We start from the raw sequence: 19,312 nt of genomic DNA on the forward strand, positions 1-19,312 counted from the left end.
CTGATGTGAAAAAAATGGAAAGTTCACATAGGTAGTTAATTACTGACTGCAAAGCTGCCAGAATCTAAACATAAAGAAATCAGATAGGAGTTCCCATCATGGTGCAGCGGAAACAAATCTGACTATGAAGTTGTCGGTTCAATCCCTGGCCTTGATCAGTGGGTTAAGGATCTGGCCTTGCCATGAGCTGTGCCGTAGGTCGCAGATGTGGCTCGGATCTGGCATTACTGGGGCTGTGGTATAGGCTGGCAGCTGTAGCTCTGATTTGACCCCTAGCCTGAGAACCTCCTTACGCCTCGAGAGTGGCCCTAAAAAGAAAAACAAACAAACAAACAAAAAACAGATAAATACAGATTGTGGAACATTCTACAAGACAATTGGCCAGAACTTTTTGAAAACATCAAGGTCATGAGAGACAAGATAAAAAAATAAGGGTTGTTCTACGTTAAAGGAAACTGAAACTAACAACCAGATACAATTCATAATCCCTGATTGGGCCCCGAATTTAAAACAAAGCATAAACACAAATACATCAACCATACAGAAAGCCCAGCCCAACTAGAAGGAGTTCCCGTCGTGGCTCAGTGGTTAGCGAATCCAACTAGGAGCCATGAGGCTGTGGGTTCGATCCCTGGCCTTGCTCAATGGGTTATGGAGCTGGCATTGCAGTGAGCTGTGGTGTAGGTTGCAGACGCGGCTCGGATCCTACACTGCTGTGGCTCTGGCATAGGCTGGCGGCTACAGCTCTGATTTGACCCCTAGTCTGGGAACCTCCATATGCCATGGGATCGGCCCAAGAAATGGCAAAAAGACCAAAAAAAAAAAAAAAAAAGCCCAGCCATAGAAGACATTTGTGGACATGTGGATAAATTTATTAGGTAATATTCATGTCTAATTCCTTTTTGTGGTATTTGCACTGTGGCTATACAAAAGAATGTCCCTATTCTTAGGAAATACAGGAGGAAAAATTCCAGGCAATGCAGCAAGTCTCTGCAACTTACAAAACATACTGCTGAGCCATTTGAAAAATCTGTTTAAAGAGAAGAGATAAAAGCAAGTATGACAAAATAATAATCAGTGAATCTAGGTAAACATTATTTGCACATCTGTTGTATTTTTTTTTTTCTTTTTTGGTCTTTTTAGGGCCGCACCTGAGGCATATGGAGGTTCCCAGGCTAGAGGCTGAGTCAGAGCTACAGCTGCCGGCCTATATCACAGCCACAGCAATGAAGGATCCGAGCTGCATCTGCAACCCACACCACAGCTCACAGCAACGCTGGATCCTTAACCCACTGAGCCAGGCCAGGGATCAAACCTCCGTCCTCATGGATACTAGCTGGGTTTGTTAATTGCTGAGCCACAAAGGGAACTCCTTGTACTTTTTTTTCAACTTTTCTGCAGAATTAAATTTTTTTTAATTTGAGAAAAGCATGAATCAAAGGAATGCCATACCTCTATATTTAGTGAGATAAAAGGACATTCACAATGAAGAAAATAGTTTATATAATAGTGCAGATAAGACAATTTTTTTTTTTTTTTGTCTTTTTGCCTTTTCTAGGTCCGCTCCTGCTGCATATGGAGGTTCCCAGGCTAGGGGTCCAATTGGAGCTGTAGCCACCAGCCTATGTCATAGCCACAGCAACGCATGATCCGAGCCACGGCTGCGACCTCCACCACAGCTCATGGCAACGCTGGATCCTTAACCCACTGAGTAAGGGCAGGGATCGAACCCACAACCTCATGGTTCCTAGTCGGATTCGTTAACCACTGTGCCATGACGGGAACTCCAAGACAAATTCATTAAAAAAAAAAAAAAAAAAAAAAAAAATCAGGATTTTATTTTATTTTTTTGGCAGCACCTGTGGCATACAGAAATTCCTGGGCCAGGGATCAAACCTGTGCCATAACAGTGACACGCTGGATCCTTAACCACTATGCCACCAAGGAACTCCAAGAAACCATGGTTTTATATAATGCATGTTACCATGAAAGAAAAGTAGACATGCACTAAAATGTTAATGGTTAGTGTCTAGGGGTAGATGTTCAGTAGTTTTTTCTCCTTTTTTAATCTAGAGTTTCAAGTTTAAAATGATGTATCAGGCACATAATAAAGCAGTAAATAAAAATAATTATCTTCATTCTGTGTAAGGTATATTCAAGCAACTGAGAGAGACAAAGGCTGAGAAATAGAGAGAGAAAAGAGACAAGAAGGAGTACATATAAAAGAGAAACACAGAATAGGAAATGATACCATTATATAAACTCCTTATTTTGTTAAAGCTAATACGGATTTAAAAAACTGTCGAATCAGATTTCACTGAAATAATCCCAGTTACAGTTATAACTAGTTAATGAGATAGAAAAAGGCAGAAAAGTTGTATCTGGGCAATCTTGAATGACATATCTAGGAATGATAACATTTCCTCACGTCAGTTCATTTCCACATGGTTGTCTTTATTAACTTACAAATCTGTTCCTACTGCTTCCCTTCTTGAGATCTCCTTTTTGGCAACTTAACTGCTCCTAAGATAAAGACAGACACCACAGCAGACCCTACAAGGCTTTCCACACTGACATTTCCAGCCTCATTTCCTGATATTTACCCCAAATATCCTGTATTCCAGCCACAAAGAACTGTTCACCCCAAATATCCTGTATTCCAGCCACAAAGAACTGTTCACCCCAAATACATCAAGCTTGCCTGAATCATCACTGTATCCCTAGCATCCAGCACAGTATTTAACATAAGAGCTAACAAAAAACAAACCCTTTAATAAGTAAAAGAAAATGTTTAAATTCAGCTAGGCTTCTAACATCTAAGCTACCACAAAATATCAAAAGGTAAGATTAAAATTACTATGTCACCTAAATCTTGCATGAAACAAGACAGCATGCTAAATAAATAAAAAAATGTAAAACAAGCCAGCTAGTAGTACAGGGCTAAGCGTCTTCAAAAAAGCCATGTGTGACTTTATTTATTTTTGTCTTTTTAGGGCATCACCTATGGCATATGGAGGTTCCTAGGCTAGGGGTTGAATCAGAGCTGTAGCCACCAGCCTACGCCACAGCCATAGCCACAGCAGATCCAAGCCACAACTGTGACCTACACCACAGCTCATGACAACACCAGATCCTTAATCCACTGAGTGAGGCCAGGGATGGAATCTGCAAGCTCATGGATACTAGTCTGTTTGTTAACTGCTGAGCCACAACAGGAACTCCCAATGTGTGACTTCAATCACTGCAATACTACAAAATACCTTAACTAGAAATGAAGAGAGGGGGGCACAGCAAGATTTTAGTGATTATTCTTCTTTAGGGAAAATGTATGATTACTTAAGGAAATTAAAGCTACTCTTTCCTTCAGAGAGATGTATATAACCATCATCCCACAGATATTTATAAAGGTCACCCAGTATTTTCTATCAGATCACTTATTTCTGATAATAAATATGAAGATACAGCAGTTCAAGAGCTGAAATAAACAATTTAAATATTTTGTTAATGGTATTTCCTTTTTTTTCTTTTTAGGGCCGCACTCAGGGCATATGGAGGTTTCCAGGCTAGGGGTTGAATCAGAGATACACCTGTCAGCCTATGCCACAGCCACGCCAGATCCGAGCCGAGTCTGCAACCTACACCACAGCTACAGAAACCCCGATCCTTAGCCCACTGATCGAGGCCAGGGATTGAACCCACAACCTCATGGTTCCCAGTTGGATTCATTTCCGCTACACCACAACAGGAACTCCATCAATAGTATTTCCTGAAGTTAACCTTGAATTTTCAAATTCATCTGGAAAAGTCAGATAGGAAATGAATACCCAGGTATTCTACAGGGTCATTTATTTTCCCTAATTGCAGTGCTAGGCCCTATCAAACGCCCAAAGAGCATTTTTACATTCTACTAAAATGTCTTGGCTTTAAAAAAAAAAGTATACAACTTAAGAGTATGGTTCACTTGTCACATTATGCACCTGTATTTGTATTAATGACTAACAATTAATTCAATTCTTGCTACTGGCAATAAGATCATTTCATGGAACACAGAAAGTCAGTCAAGACAGTTTCTTAGTGAGTCTCCTTCTAGTTTGCTTACTCATTTAAACAGTTTATCAGCCTTACCAGAATAAGTAACTGCAGTGGTACTATAAGTAGCACTCTGGGTATAGGATGGCACCACAGTAGCTGCAGCTGCTACTGGCTGTACGGTGGAGGATACAGGATAAATGGAGAAAGTAGTGGTAGCTGGACTTGGTGTGGCTGGTTTTATGGCTGTCACTTGTCGAGTTTGCTGGGCTTGTGTATACTGAGTTGCACCTTGGCTATAACCTGCTTTAGGGGCTAAATTGGGAAAGAGACATCAGAAAATTAGAAAGGTGAACCACTACAGTTACTGTACCAATATCCTAGAAAAAAATAAATGTAACATCATTAACTGTAAATTCTTTGCTAGTAATTTCTTCTTGGTAAAAGGGGTAAAATTCTTATTACCAATGGAACAAAATATAACATCTCTAAAGTTAATTTACTATCCCTTCCCAGATGCTTTTTACATATTTATAAATATGTAACTGGCACTTTGTCAAAATTTACCACTAACTGAAATATCAGTACTAGTTAAAACAAGTTACTAATAATTAAAGTTTTTAAAAAGGAGGTGTGTGTGTGTGTACTTAGTCTATTCAGTCTACTTGAGGGTTATGCCTAGTATGGGACAAGAAGAGAAGAGTCTCAAAGTATAATGTAAGTCACAGTAAAATTTTCAATGTTAAATTTACATGGAACTTATTAATATACCACATAGTGAAGTTTGATCTAATTACAACCGACAAAGAGCTACTGACTCAATTCTTCAAATGTCAATAGCTTAAATGTAGCCATTCTTCTTTTTTTGGGGTGGGGGGCTGTACCCATGGCATATGGAAGTTCCCAGGCCAGGGATCAAACCTGTGCCACAGTAGCAACCCAAACCACTGCAGTGACAATGCTGTTCCTTAACCTGCTGCACCACAAGGAAACTCCAAGTGCAGCTCTTCTTAAATGGCTACCATTAATGTTTCTGCTAAACTTTTTATTGCCTTTGACCATATTAAAACAAATGTAGGAATTACCATTGTGGCATGGTGGGTTAAGGGACTGATTGGTGATGACATAGATTTTGATCCCTGGCCTGGCTCAGTGGGTTAAGGATCTGGCGTTTCTGTAAGCTGAAGCACAGGCTGAAGCTGCAGCTCTGATTTGACTCCTAGTTCGGGAACTTCCATATGCTTCAGGTGCAGGCATATAAAAAAAAAAAGTACATTCTAAGAATGTTATGAGTTTTATTACCACTAAATTAATAATAAATCTTTTATTAAATTATATTAATGATTACTAAAGCATACAAATATAATTTTCTGAGAAAGGCCCAAACACCAAGGGCCAAATTCATTTTCTGCTCAGTTAAGTAAAGGTATTTTTTTTTTTTTTTAATTTTTTTAATTTTTTTTTTTGGTCTTTTTGCTATTCCTTGGGCCGCTCCCGCGGCATATGGAGGTTCCCAGGCTAGGGGTCCAATCGGAGCCATAGCCACCGGCCTACGCCAGAGCCACAGCAACGCGGGATCCGAGCCGCGTCTGCAACCTACACCACAGCTCACGGCAATGCCGGATTGTTAACCCACTGAGCAAGGGCAGGGACCGAACCCGCAACCTCATGGTTCCTAGTCGGATTCGTTAACCACTGCGCCACGACGGGAACTCCTAGTAAAGGTATTTTAAATAAATAGCAGTTGAGAGTGTATCTATACATAGTATGAAATTTGATCCCAACAACATACAGATGAGTACATTTTACCAAAAAAACCCCTATGTCCAAGCGCTAAGTGATTTACAAAAGTCACATAGTTGCTATCAGAGCTTAAACTATATTAAGGTCTTCTGACTCTTAGATAATTCAGTACTCTTAAGCAAAATCTAACTCTGGTAATTAACCAAAAGATCATTATAGTTTACGGTACCCACAAAAAATCAAACAAGAGACTAAGCAAAGTCAGGGTCATTATAATTCAAAATATTTTTAAACCATTTTTAAGGGACTCATAAAATCAATCTTAGAACTAAAAGTACCCCCAGAAAGATCTGAATCTACTATCTTATTCGCAAGTAAGAAAACAGAGATGAAATGATGTAAAAATCGCTTGCCCATGTTAGTGGTAGTGACAGTGCTAGAAACCAATTCCAGTCTATTCTAATCTAAGGCTCTATCTATACTCTCATGGTCCTTCAAAAATGATTAAAATAAAGGAGTTGCCCACTTTTCAGAAACAAGAGGGGTTTATTTTAAAAGTTTTCAATTATATCTCCATGAAAAATCCATCTTTAAAGACTACAAATATATAGGCTTCTTTCCAAACAAAACACTTTCTGCATTCAAATCATTACTATATGCCGTAATATCAGCAGCTGGTAATAGAACCAACTGTTATTATCAGAAAAAGAGGAATGAAAAATATGGGTCCACAAAATGGAAACTATACCAGGGTCTCTACTGGTTACAAAAGCAGTCAGCAGTTATGTTCTGGGCATTCTGGCAAAGAGAAGAAGGTGGCCAGAAGTTATTGCCACAACCTTTTCTTTTTCTTCTTTTTTTTAAATAAGTTTTTTTGGTGTATAGGTGACTTACAATGTTGTGTTAGTTTGAGGTATACAGCAAAGTGAATCAACCATAAACATATACATACATATCCATTCTTCTCCAGATTTCTTCCCCTATATAAGCTATCACAGAGTATAGAATAGTTTCCCCCAAGTGCCATAGTTTTCCCCGAATGCCACAACTTCCTTTGTATAGTTTATTTCAGCAGGAAAGAACTATAAGCTGAAGACCAGATATAAAATACACTTCCAGGAGGGAAGGAAGTGAATTGCCTCTATGGTCTTCTCCCTTTGATTCAAAGGCATTCTTCTTGCAGAGAAAGAGAAGGCTATAACTAAAACCTGGCTTTCCTTTTTTTGATTTTTCAGTTACACCCTGTGGCATATGGAAGTTCCCAGGCCAGGGATTGAATCCAAGCCGCAGTTGCAACCTATGCCACAGCTGCAGCAATGCCAGATCCTTAACCCACTGTGCCGGGCTGGGGATCAAACCTGTGCTGCCAGAGACAAGGCCAGATCCTTAACCTGCTGCACCAGAGCAAGAACTCCTAGAACCTAGCTTTCAAGGTAATATAACACAATGAGTCTAGATGGACTGAAAAGCCTATCTTCCCTAAAAATATGTTTGAATAATTATGTTTCAATAGTGTACAATGAAAACATGTTAAAACCCACCTGTCTGATAGTAGGTCTCAGCAACAGAAGGCTGAGGCTGGGCAGCAGCAGCTACAGCAGCAGCAGTCGCTGTTGGTTGTTGGTAGTACTGCTTACTATCATAAGCTACAGCAGGAGCTGTGGATCTTACATATGAGTATGAGTCCTAAAGAAAGAGAATGAAAGAAAATCTTGCTATGAGTGAAGTGACACGGGAAAAAACCCTCATCTTTAGTATATAAAAAACACAGTAAAGGAAAACAAAAATCTAAATATCTATGAAGGTAGACGAAAGATTCAAATTCAATACAAAGGGTATTCATTTTGGACTTAATCAAATAAGGTCAAAACCACTTTAAGCAGCATGCTTAACTTTTACAATCGGAAAAACTATCAAAATATTTTAAAATATGTATTGATTAAAAAAATTAATTTTCTTGAAAAATTTCATCTGCCTTAAAGATGGAACGCACAGTAAAGAAAACCTAGGTGTTCTAAGCTTTGTGACTGCTTCAACTTTCTTTTCACTCTTCCTTATTTACTATCGTTTATTAACATAATGAAGAGTAGGAGCTTCCAGGTGGAGGAAAGGGGAACAGAGGTTCCAAGGGAAAGGAACAGCAACACCCTATTAAAAACAATGACATTCCTTATCTTTTGTCTCTGGACATAAAATAACCACACATGTCAAAGCAATTCCAAGTTTAGTAACTTGCTAAATATTAATGGCAAATACTAATACTGCTGATTCATATGTCAATTTCTTAGTTAACAAAATAAATTTCTGTATTTTAGAAAGAATTTTAAAAAACCAGGCAAAGTCCAGAAGGACCAATGTTTAAAAAACAAATCCTAAACACAAACAAAAAATGGGTTAAAGAACTCGGGCCAAATTTAATTAAATAAGCAAGTAGTAATTTAGTACTATATCAGACATAAAGAGAATTATATATTATTAAAATAGAAATTAGACCTTTATGTCCCCATAAACCTAGCAATTATGATTTAAGAGCAGGATCGGGAGTTCCCGTCGTGGCTTAGTGGTTAATGAATCTGACTAGGAACCATGAGGTTGCAGGTTCGATCCCTGGCCTTGCTCAGTGGGTTAAGGATCCGGCGTTGCCGTGAGCTGTACTGTAACCTGCAGATGTGGCTCAGATTCTGAGTTGCTGTGGCTGTGACATAGGCCAGTGGCTACAGCTCTGATTAGACCCCTAGCCTCAGAACCTCAATATGCTGAGGGAGTGGCCCTAGAAAAGGCAAAAAGACAAAAAAATAAAAAAAGAGAGAGCAGGATCAATTTCTGTTCAGTATCAATAAAGAACACCTTGAGGAGAAGAATGCATACCTAGGCAAAAGAATTTCCATCTTTGTAAAGTTTCAAGAAAGCACTAGGTAATCTGTTTGTCCTACATAGCTCAGGCTTATGGTTCTCAAAATAGGAGACATAAGAGTGTTCCAAGTGGATAAAGAACGGCACAGTAAAACAATGAGCAGAAGATCCTGCATGACTTAATTTTTCTCAAAAACTTAGAATAAAAACAAAATATTTAATCAGTAAATATTATTATTTTTTTTTAACTAAAGCAAACTTAGATATGGAATGGAGTGGAATGGGCTGAGGGATTACTAGTATAAAATTCATTGCAAGGAAACTCAATGCTTGGAATATGCCCCCAAATTACAGAGGAATACACATTCGTTTTTCTCTATCATTAGAAGTACATTTTGGAAGACCCGAGTTTCAGAGGTATTGGCTTGGACATTAACATTAAACATTAACACCACTGAAAATGTATGTTAAGGCTAATGAAACTAGCAGTTTTCTTACCTGGTAGTTTTGTGTAGTAGCTGGGGGTGGTGGTGGAGGTGCTTCTTGTTGCCTCTGGGTATAACCATAGTCAGTTGCTGTGTGTGCAGTGGGGTAACCTCCATAAGCAGCAGCTGTTGCAGCAGCTGCAACAGCTACTGGAGCAGGCCTGGCAACTGCAACTGTGGCGGCTGCTGGTGCATAGGCAGCAGTAACTGTGTGAGCAGCTACTGGAGCCTGATGGACAGTGTAGCTAGCAACTGTAGTTGGATGGGAGTAGGCTACACCCGAAGCTGGCTGCTGGCTATATTGTGGAGCAAAAGAATAAACATAAAACAATTTAATTTTAAAATGTAGGGGTTTAATCAACTTAAATCAAAAGCACATTTTCCAGTAATTTAATACAAAGGAGCAAGTAGTTGAGCTGAATAAACCACCTAATCAGTACCCTATTTGTTATTGTTGCATAATTTTCATTTCTAAATCTCAATAAATTAGATAGTCACACATTATGTTTCAGATCAAAGATTGCATCACAAAGCAGGGAGGACAAACTGGGACAAGAAGCAGTATTAGAAAGAAAAGAAAAAACTGATCAAACTAGGAATTTTAAAAAGTATTATTGTATATAAAGTTCTTTATTATGTTCTACAGTTTTTTTTAAAAAAAAAACTCTATGAAGAATTTATATTAAGAAAAATACTGTAACTCTAGTTATGGAAAATATTTAAGGTAGAAACTATTACTGAGATGACTAAGAAATACTTCTGACACTCTGAAGGCAGTGGTTCTCAACTGGGGGAGATTTTGCCCTCCAGGAGACATCTGGCCATGTCTGGAGATACGGAGATACTTCTGATGGTCAAACTGCAGAGGAAGAGGTGGTGATGTGTGCTACTAGTATTTAGTGGGTAGAGGCCAGGGTGTTATTACATATCCTATTAAAGGACAGCTATCCATAACAAAGAATTATCCAAAGAATGTCAACAGTGCTGAGAAGTCCTGCTCTAGGGTACAGAATTTACAATGGAAAAATCTATTATTGTAATACATTTTTCCAGATTATAGGCAGCAATTCAATATAAACATTTCTTTTTCTCTTAAAAACATAGCATGTGTTGCAAAAGGAGACCTAAATCAGATGCTTTGCAATCATAACCATTTAAACCGCAAAGAGATAAACATTTTCCAAAACTATCAATCAAAAGAATATTAAGCTAAAATTCTTAAAATAACATTTAAGTTTTAAGTTTAGAGCCTATGTTACATAAAACCAGGCCCAGAGACGTTAGCATACGAAACATTTTTGTTTTAAGTTCTCTGATTAAGTAACACATTCACAATCACACTTGCTAAATAACTCTGTATTACTAAGGCAGAAATGCCTTCCGAAAAAAGAGAAAGCCCCAGCAGTTATTTAGTTGGCAGGATTTAGGTGACCATAAGTTTTAATATGAGCCAACAGTTAAGAATAGCTAAGAAAAAAAATACCTGACATAAGCTGAAGCTGAACTAATAAACTAGTTTCTGATTCATGGGTTATGGTACAAGGTATTGTTCACTAGTATGTACAATATCATAAAAATATGGCACAGAATTAAAATTTGAGGCCATCATACTTTAACTGTATTATGGAAAACATTGATAATTAGGATGTGTTCAAAGGGAGTCAATATGAAGTTTTTAAGTATGGGTATTATTTCATACAAAAAGTAGAGGACCTGAGGACATTCAGTCTAGAAAAGGTGACCTTGGAAGATATGACAGCTGCCTTCTAATAGAAGAGACTTACTCCATGCTGCTCCAGAGAACAGAACTAGAACCAATGGATGGAAGGGTGGCAGATTTCAGCCCAATATGAAAAAGAAAAAAAAACAAAAACTTAGAACAGAGTCCAAAGAAACTCTTAAAATTTCTATTTGGATGAGGTTTTCCACATTTTGATATTAAAATTAGCTAACAATTTCTACATATATGCCAATTATAAGATATGAAAAGGGAAGTTTATATTGTAATAGTGAGAAATTGGTTTGGGAATTGACATTTTCTATGGATAATTTGATATTTTCTATGGATAATTCCACATTCTTAAGAAAAAGTCCAATAACATATACTTCTTCAAAATTCCTAGAACTGAGAAAAAGAATTATGTTTAAAATATAAATATATCAGTTCTGTGAAACTTGTATTTAACATTTACTGATAAGATTTTGTACATACAGGCTATTACACAGGAGAGATTTTCATTATGTAAAAATTCAGACAGTCTTTAATTCCTATACTGTTTCCATTCATACCACTGCTCTTTAATGAACATCTGTTTCCATTTCTTGGTCCCCAAAACATGTCTTACTGGACAAAAAGCAAAAGTGGGGATATAGAACAGGAGTGTCAAGTACACTAGGCAGGCAATTTGACTTATACAAACTCTGATTCTTAAAAGTCCCTGTGGAGTTCCCGTTGTGGCGCAGCAGAAACGAAGAACCATGGTTCCTAGTTCCAGAAACTAGGAACCATGAGGTTGCGGGTTCAATCCCTGGCCTCACTCAGTGGATTAATGATCTGGCGTTGCTGTGACTGTGGTGTAGGCCCAGCAGATGTAGCTCTGATTCAACCCCTAGCCTGGGAACTTTCATATGCTGTGGGTGTGGCCCTAAAAAGCAAAAAAAAGTCCATGTGACTCAGGAAGGGATGACCTTGCACTCTGGTTCATGCCTACTGTCCCTGGCATAATTAATAACATTTTCACTCTCCTATGTATCTCAGTTTAAACAATAAATTTTAGCTACCCTTCCCAGGAACCATAAAAAAGATGCCAGTTCATTTAGCAATTACCATATATATCCCTATAGCTCCCTAACCTAGCTTCGCTCTGTATAGCCAGGTCCCTAGCATCACCTGGGCTGGAACCACATTCTCTACTAAAACATCATGAAAAATGATGATCCAGTCCCAGTTCTCAGGGGGTCAAAGGCTAGGGCAGTTGACTGCAGCTCAGAATAAAGATTCTCTGGTTTGTTATCTTAAACCCATCAGGGAAATGCTCTTCCAACTTCAGTTATCTTTAGAAAAACTGACTTTTACATGACGTAGATGATCAGACTGAACTATACCAATTCAATTAAATATCAGGTAGTTAAGTCTAAATAAATTACTTTTTATAAATTCAGGTCAAGTTCATATTAGTTTACACAAAATTAGTCTTAAGTTGAAATAGTTCAAATCAAGGTTTTTTCCTACAGTGTGAGAATAAAAGGTGTTAAATTATACCTCTACATAAAATGTAAGACAATTGTGTCTTTAAATTATTTCTTAAATAAAATAGGATATAAATTACAAATACAAATATTGTGCCATCAAAAAATATTTGTAAAGTATAAGATTTTTGTTTACTAAGCATCCAGTAGAGCAGAGGTTTTTATTTCAGTTTTAAACTGGGACAAAATCAATACCAAATCATGAACAAACATATAAAAACAACATGGGTGGAGTTCCCTTATGGTGCAACAGGTTAAGGATCCAGCGTTGTCACTGAAAAGGCTCAGGTCACTACTGTGGCACGGGTTCCATCCCTGGCCTGCAAACTTTCCACATGCCATGGATGAGGCCAAAAAACGAAAAACAACATGGGTAAGAAAGTTTAAGAAACAATCAGACATACAATGGAAGGGTATTTCTCTTGGGGTGGGGAAAGAAAAAAGTATTTAGGAAATTATTAATATTAAAGAGAAAAAAACAAAAACAAAAACAAAAACAAAAAAAACCCCTTTATATTTATGACTTAAGCAGAAGGTTAATGGTCAGGTCAGTTCCCCATCTGCTTACCAAAAAGTGAAGGCAGCCAGAAGCCTTACCAAAATAAACAGTTAGTCAAAACCACCAGATGTTTAAAGACAGCCTACTATGAACTGCAAAAGAAACAAGATAAGAATTTTTAAAAACTCTTAATTTGTATCCATAAAACAAGAGCTTTACACTAGTTAGAAGATAAAGTTGAAAAACACAGACAAGATAAAGATATGAAAACTATAAAAGAAAAGAGAAAGGATAAATATAGGAGGTCTAATATTTAATAAGAAGGAATTCTAAAGAAAAGAAATAAAGCAGATGGTAGAAATTAAGAAATAAAATTTCTGGAGTTCCTGTTGTGGCTCACCGGGTTAAGAACCAGACTAGTCTCCATGAGGATGCAGGTTCAACCCCAGGTCTACGTCATTGTGTTAAGGATCCCACGTTGCCACAAGGGGCAGCAGGTCACAGATGCAGCTTGTTTGCTATGACTGTGGCATAGGCCAGCAGCTCCGATTCAACCCCCTAGCCCGGGAACTTCCATTATGTTGCAAGTGCAGCCCTAAAGAGGAAAAAAGAGAAAAAAAGAAATGGAAATTTGCCACTCTTGAAGAGAGGTACCTATTTTCAAATTCAAAGGTCTAGAGAGTAGAAAACAGAACAATACTAAAAGACATATAGCATCTCATAATCTCAAGACAAAAAATGATCCTTTAAATCTCCAGAGAGAGAAACAGGTCACCTACATAAAACTAAATGAAAATCAGACCTTGCTAACACTAGTGGCTGGAAAACTACAGGGTAATGTCTTCAAAATTCAAGGGAAAAAATGATTATTAATGTAGAATTCCGTACCCAGCTAAACTATTAAAGCACAATAAAGGGTTTTTTTTAAGACATTCAAGGTCTGAAGGAGTTCACCTCCTATATGTCTTTTCCTTAGGAAGCTACATGAAAACATACTTCAGCAAAAAATAAGCCAAGAAAAAAACCACGGGACCCACAAACAGTGGATTTTAAACTCAGGAGAGAGATGAAAGCCCAGGTCAGCAGCTATACAGCAGGCCAAGAAAGGTAGTGAGTTTGAGACTAGAATCAAAGGAAGGACAGAAGCCTCCAAGAGAAAGATGTCAAGGAAAACAGAAGATTGGACAATAAACAGTAAACCACGAGCTTGGAAAAATTTCATGGAATAATCAAAACACCAAGAAGATTTGGGTGAAAAAAAAGGTAATGAAAGATCTCAGGAAATATTGAACTGCTCAAGAAAATTCATGATCACAGTTTAGTAATTAGTAGGGTATAAAAAAGGAAAAATCCATTTGACCTTGAGATTCTCTATTAAGTGATATGGGGTTGTAAAAATGAAACACATTAGAAATCTTATAATCAGAGAACAGTACTTGGCTCCGAAATAAAAACTATTTAGTCATAATAATGAAACAGTTTCTGATTTTAAGTTTTAGAATTAACCTAAATCACAGAAGATAAACCATAACTACAGAACACAATGCAAATGCTATCACAAGGAAAACTATAGCTAATTTGGGGGATGGGTGGAGAAAGAGGGAAATAAAGCACAAGAGTTTCAAGATTCTTAGAGAATACCAAGATACTGTTTACCTTTGATGAAAGAAGAATTAGAGTGTATTGTTTGAACTAAGAGAAACAGGCATACCACTGAATCTGGGAGGAGAAATGATAAGCATGAGAGTATGTAATAAACCCTAACCATGATTGTAAAAACTCAAAATATAATACACAATGTTGATGAATTAAGACCTAAAAGAGAAGCATACTATTTAGTGCTAGGAAGGTTAAAAATAAAACCAAAATGCATTAAAGGTGGGAGTCCCTAGGAAGTAGAATTGGGAGGCAGAGAGAAAGAAAATAAGGCAATGTTGTTTTCATTAAGCCCTTCTATATTTTAAATTAATTCATGCATTACTCTGGAGGTGGAGGACCGGGAAACATAAAGGTATCAGAATTCTCAAACTGGCAACTTGAATGACTAACAAACCAACCCCAAATTTAAATGTTCTTTTCTAGTTACCCAACACAACTCTAATATCTACATTTCTGGCCTCGACCCTAACCTATATCCAACTCTGGGCCTGTCTTTAAGTGCTTTCAAATTCCATTAATATGACCTGGCTTTACATTATAGTGACTACTGAAAGTAAAATAATTTATGTGTACATACAAAGTGGCATTTCGTAATAGGGAAAACATTTCTATACCACCTTTAGTTTCTATACAATGATGGTTCTCAAAATGTGATCCAAGGACCACTATGGGTCCCTCAGACTGTTTCAGAGGGTCCAGGAGCTTGGCTCTCCCTTTTCAATTACAGACTGCCTTCATATATTTTAATCCTAACAATTTACTGCAAACACTAAATGCATAAGCAGATATGAGGCTATACCCATCTTAGTTGAGATATTAAAAAGATTTGCAGGAGTCCTCTTGCAGAGCAGGGGTTAAAGATCCAGTGCTGTCACTGCAGTGTCTTAGGCTGCCACTGTGGTGTGGGTTCAATCCCTGGCTTGGAAACTCCCACATGCTGTGGGCAAGGCCAAAAAAAAAAAAAAAAAAAATTTGTAGAAATGTGAAAGAATGCTTCTCATCTCTCATTTCACTACTTTTTCACTGATTAGAATACAGTTATCTTTCACAAAAAAAATTTTTGATTAGCATGTAGCAATTGTACTACTATTTTTAAATAATTTAATAAATATTTTTAAAATTTCTAATATAGTGTGTGTATATATATGCACATATATATACATTCATACATATGTACACATATATATATTTCTATTTTTTGGCCACACCTACAGCATGCAGAAGTTGTAGAACCAGGGACTGAACTCAAGCCACAGCAGTGACAATGCCAGACCCTTAATGGCTAGGCCACCAGGGAACTCCTTTAATATAGTAAATATAATCCACATAAACAAAGCTCTTTGGGTTTTCAATAGTTAGAAGGGTCTCAAACCAAAAAGCTCAAGAACCACCATTTTATGATAAAGAGCATCAACTGTAATAGTACTCACTGTTCATTTTTCTGCTCTTATTACCCCTTTAAGCAAAATTGTCTTTTAACAGAGAGTGTGATGATCTATATGAAAAAAGAATCTGAAAAAGAATGGATGTGTGTATATGTATAGTTGAATTACTCTGCTATATAGCAGAAATTATTGCAACACTGTAAATCAACAATACTTCAAAAAAACTTTAAAAAATAAAAAAAAAACCAAATCACTCAACTCCTAATTAAAAAACAAAAAACAACAAAACCCAGAGAAACAGTATTTGTTCTCAGGTAAGATGAGCAGTGCATGAGTGGTCAGAGCCCCGAGTCTATTGCCTTACAGCTGTTAATAGTCTTATCTAGGGCTCCAAATCTCCTCTCAGATTACCCAGTGTGCTGCTGTACAAATATCATTTTCTGTGTTAGAAGAGACATGAAAGACATTGGGAAATAATGGCTCAGAACTATGGAACTCCTACAAGAAACCAACTGGTGAATTAGGAGAAAAAAACCAGCCCCGGAGTTCCTGACGTGGCTCAGTGGTTAACGAATCCAACTAGGAACCATGAGGTTGTGGGTTCGATCCCTGGCCTTGCTCAGTGGATTGAGGATCCAGCATTGCCATGAGCTGTGGTGTTGCAGACGCGGCTCGGATCCCGAGTTGCTGTGGCTCTGGCGTAGGCCAGTGGCTACAGCTCTGATTCGACCCCTAGCCTGGGAACCTCCATAATGCCGCAGGAGCAGCCCAAGAAATGGCAAAAAGACAATCAAAACAAAACAAAAAAACCAGCCCCTTTTAAGGGAGAACACTAAGGAAACTTTCTAGTCTCAATCTGGCTCTGGGTAAAGGAGAGAAGTCTCCCCTGAAAATTCTTAACCACAAGCAAGCACTCTCCTAATGTGGGCTCTAGAATTCATATTACCTGGCCAGGAAAAGCCAAGCAAAGTAGTTAATGTCTCTCTAGGCTGACAGTCCATCCAGGTGCCACAAAATGTACATTCTTCTCTAAAGCTACAATGCTCCAAGAAAGAGAGGACTTCAATCAAAAATCACAACAAAATCCAGAGAGTTCCAGTTGTGGCTCAGCAGTAATGAACCCAACTAGGATCCATGAGGATGCCCTGGCCTTGCTCAGTGGGTTAAGGATCTGATGTTGCCATTAGCTGTGGTGTAGGTCGCAGATACAGCTTAGACACTGAGTTGCTATGGCTGTGGTGTAGGATGGCAGCTATAGCTCCTATTTGACCCCTAGCCTGGAAACTTCCATATGCCACACGTGTGGCCCATAAAAGCAAAAATAAATGAATAAATAGTGTTCTCCATTTGAAAAAAAAAAATTACAACGAAACCCATAAAGAAACAGGATGCTATAATAAACAAGAATTTGCAGAATTAAAAAAAACCAAAAACCAAAAATTGAGGCATTCTCTTGTGGCACAGTGGGTTAAGGTTCTGATGTCATCACTGCAGCAGCTTGAGTTGCTGCTGCGGCTCAGGTTCAATCCCTGGCAAAATACACAGTAAGTACACTTAAAGGAGCAAAGAGACTATTAAAACCAAGGGCAAGAATTAAGAGGTCAATCAAAAACAACTGGATCAATTTTAAAAAAAAAACAGAGAGTTCCCCAGTAGCTCAGTGGGTTAAGGATCTGGCACTGTCACTGCTGTGTCGAGGGTTACTGCTGTGGTGCAGATCTGATCCCTGGCCCCAGGAATTTCTGCATGCCACAGGCACAGACAAAATAAATGAATGAGCAAATAAATAAAGAGAACTTGCAGAGATGAAATATAGTATATAAAAACTATAATCAGAAACTCAGAAGGGCATCACACAAATTATAGACATAGCTGGCAAAAAAACAAAAACAAAAACCTATACCCAGAACATACACATAGAGATCAAAGACATTAAAGAGGTTAAAAGACCAAGAGGAGGAGTTCCTGTCATGGCTCAGTAGAAACAAATCTGGGAGTTCCCATCGTGGCGCAGTGGTTAACGAATCCGACTAGGAACCATGAGGTTGCGGGTTCGGTCCCTGCCCTTGCTCAGTGGGTTAACGATCCGGCGTTGCCGTGAGCTGTGGTGTAGGTTGCAGACGCGGCTTGGATCCAGCGTTGCTGTGGCTCTGGTGTAGGCTGGTGGCTGCAGCTCCGATTCAACCCCTAGCCTGGGAACCTCCATATGCCGCGGGAGCGGCCCAAGAAATAGCAAAAAAGAAAAAAAAAAAAAAAAAAAAAAAAGAAACAAATCTGGCTAGTATCCATGAGGACACACGTTCAATCCCTGGCCTCGCTCAGTGGGTTAAAGATCCAGCATTGCTGTGAGCTGTGGTGTAGGTCGCAGACGTGGCTTGGGTCCTGTGTGGCTGTGGCGTGGGCCACATGTGCCTTGGGTGCAGCACTAAGAAGATAAAAAGACCAAAAAAAAAAAAAAAAGACGAAGAGGAAAGAATAAAAAATGGTAACTTACAAATCATTGGAATTGAAAATAAAGAAAAAGAATGAGAGGGAGTTCCTGTTGTGGCACCGTGGAAATGAATCCGACTAGGACCTCAAGGTTGGGGGTTCGATCCCTGGCCTCATTCAGTGGGTTAAGGATCTGGCATTGCCATGAGCTGTGGTGTAGGTTGCAGATGCAGCTCAGATCTGATGTTGCTGTGGCTGTGGTGTAGGCTGGCAGCTGTAGCTCCGATTGTACCCCTAGCCTGGTTATCTCCATATGCCACAGGTGCAGCCCTAAAAGCAAAGAAAACAAAAAGAATGAGAGAGGAAACATCTAAATCAGATGTGTGAAATTTCTCACAACTAATGAAAGATAACAATCCTCAGATCCAGGAGCCCCAACAAACCCCAAGTAGGATTAAATAAGGAATCCTCAATAAGATATATCTGAATGAAACTGTAAACACCAGAGAGAGAAGCACTAGCAGCACTAGAGAAGCACTAGGGAAGAAAAAAATTCCCTAGAGACTAAATGATGACTTCTCAAGAATGAGAAAGATAAAATGAAGATATTTTGAGATTAAAAAAAAAAAACAAAACCCTGTTATTAGTAGATCCACACTAAAGGACATTCTCAAAGATTTACTTTAAGAAGAATGAAAATGATCTCAGAATGAATGGATGTTAAGTTAAAAAAAGTGGTAAATATCAAGGCAATTTAAATAATCACTGGCTATATAAAATAATTTTGTTCAACAATGGTTGTAGGATTAAAAAAATCTAACACAATAGTACAACAAAAGCACAAAAATCAGGAGGGGACTCATCAAAGTTAAAGCATTTTAAGTCCTACTATTATTTAAGAGAGTAAAGATAATGATTTTAGTCTAAGTGAAATATTCATGCTAAACCTCTAGAGGAACTTCAGAACAGGACAGATGCAG

At 38.1% G+C, this 19,312-nt stretch overlaps 1 protein-coding gene across 4 annotated transcripts in view; it reads right to left on the minus strand.

The window, feature by feature from the left end:
* The window catches only part of ZFR (zinc finger RNA binding protein), a 94,433-nt gene that overhangs the window by 62,120 nt on the left and 13,001 nt on the right, over positions 1 to 19,312 (minus strand). For 2 of the 4 annotated variants that reach the window (XR_002339764.1, XM_021076977.1), the window contains exons 3-6: positions 10,895 to 10,918; positions 9,124 to 9,406; positions 7,314 to 7,458; positions 4,126 to 4,344 (exon numbers count right to left, since the gene is read on the minus strand). Coding sequence is in view for 2 of the 4 variants with exons in the window: in XM_021076977.1 (XP_020932636.1) it covers positions 4,126 to 4,344; positions 7,314 to 7,458; positions 9,124 to 9,406; positions 10,895 to 10,918 (671 nt within the window). In the remaining 2 variants the exon portion in view is untranslated. The remainder of the gene's footprint in view (positions 1 to 4,125; positions 4,345 to 7,313; positions 7,459 to 9,123; positions 9,407 to 10,894; positions 10,919 to 19,312) is intronic. The other 2 variants (XR_002339765.1, XM_021076978.1) reach the window with 1 other exon arrangement.

Source organism: Sus scrofa, chromosome 16 (assembly GCF_000003025.6).
Source record: "Sus scrofa isolate TJ Tabasco breed Duroc chromosome 16, Sscrofa11.1, whole genome shotgun sequence".
Lineage (NCBI taxonomy): Eukaryota > Metazoa > Chordata > Mammalia > Artiodactyla > Suidae > Sus > Sus scrofa.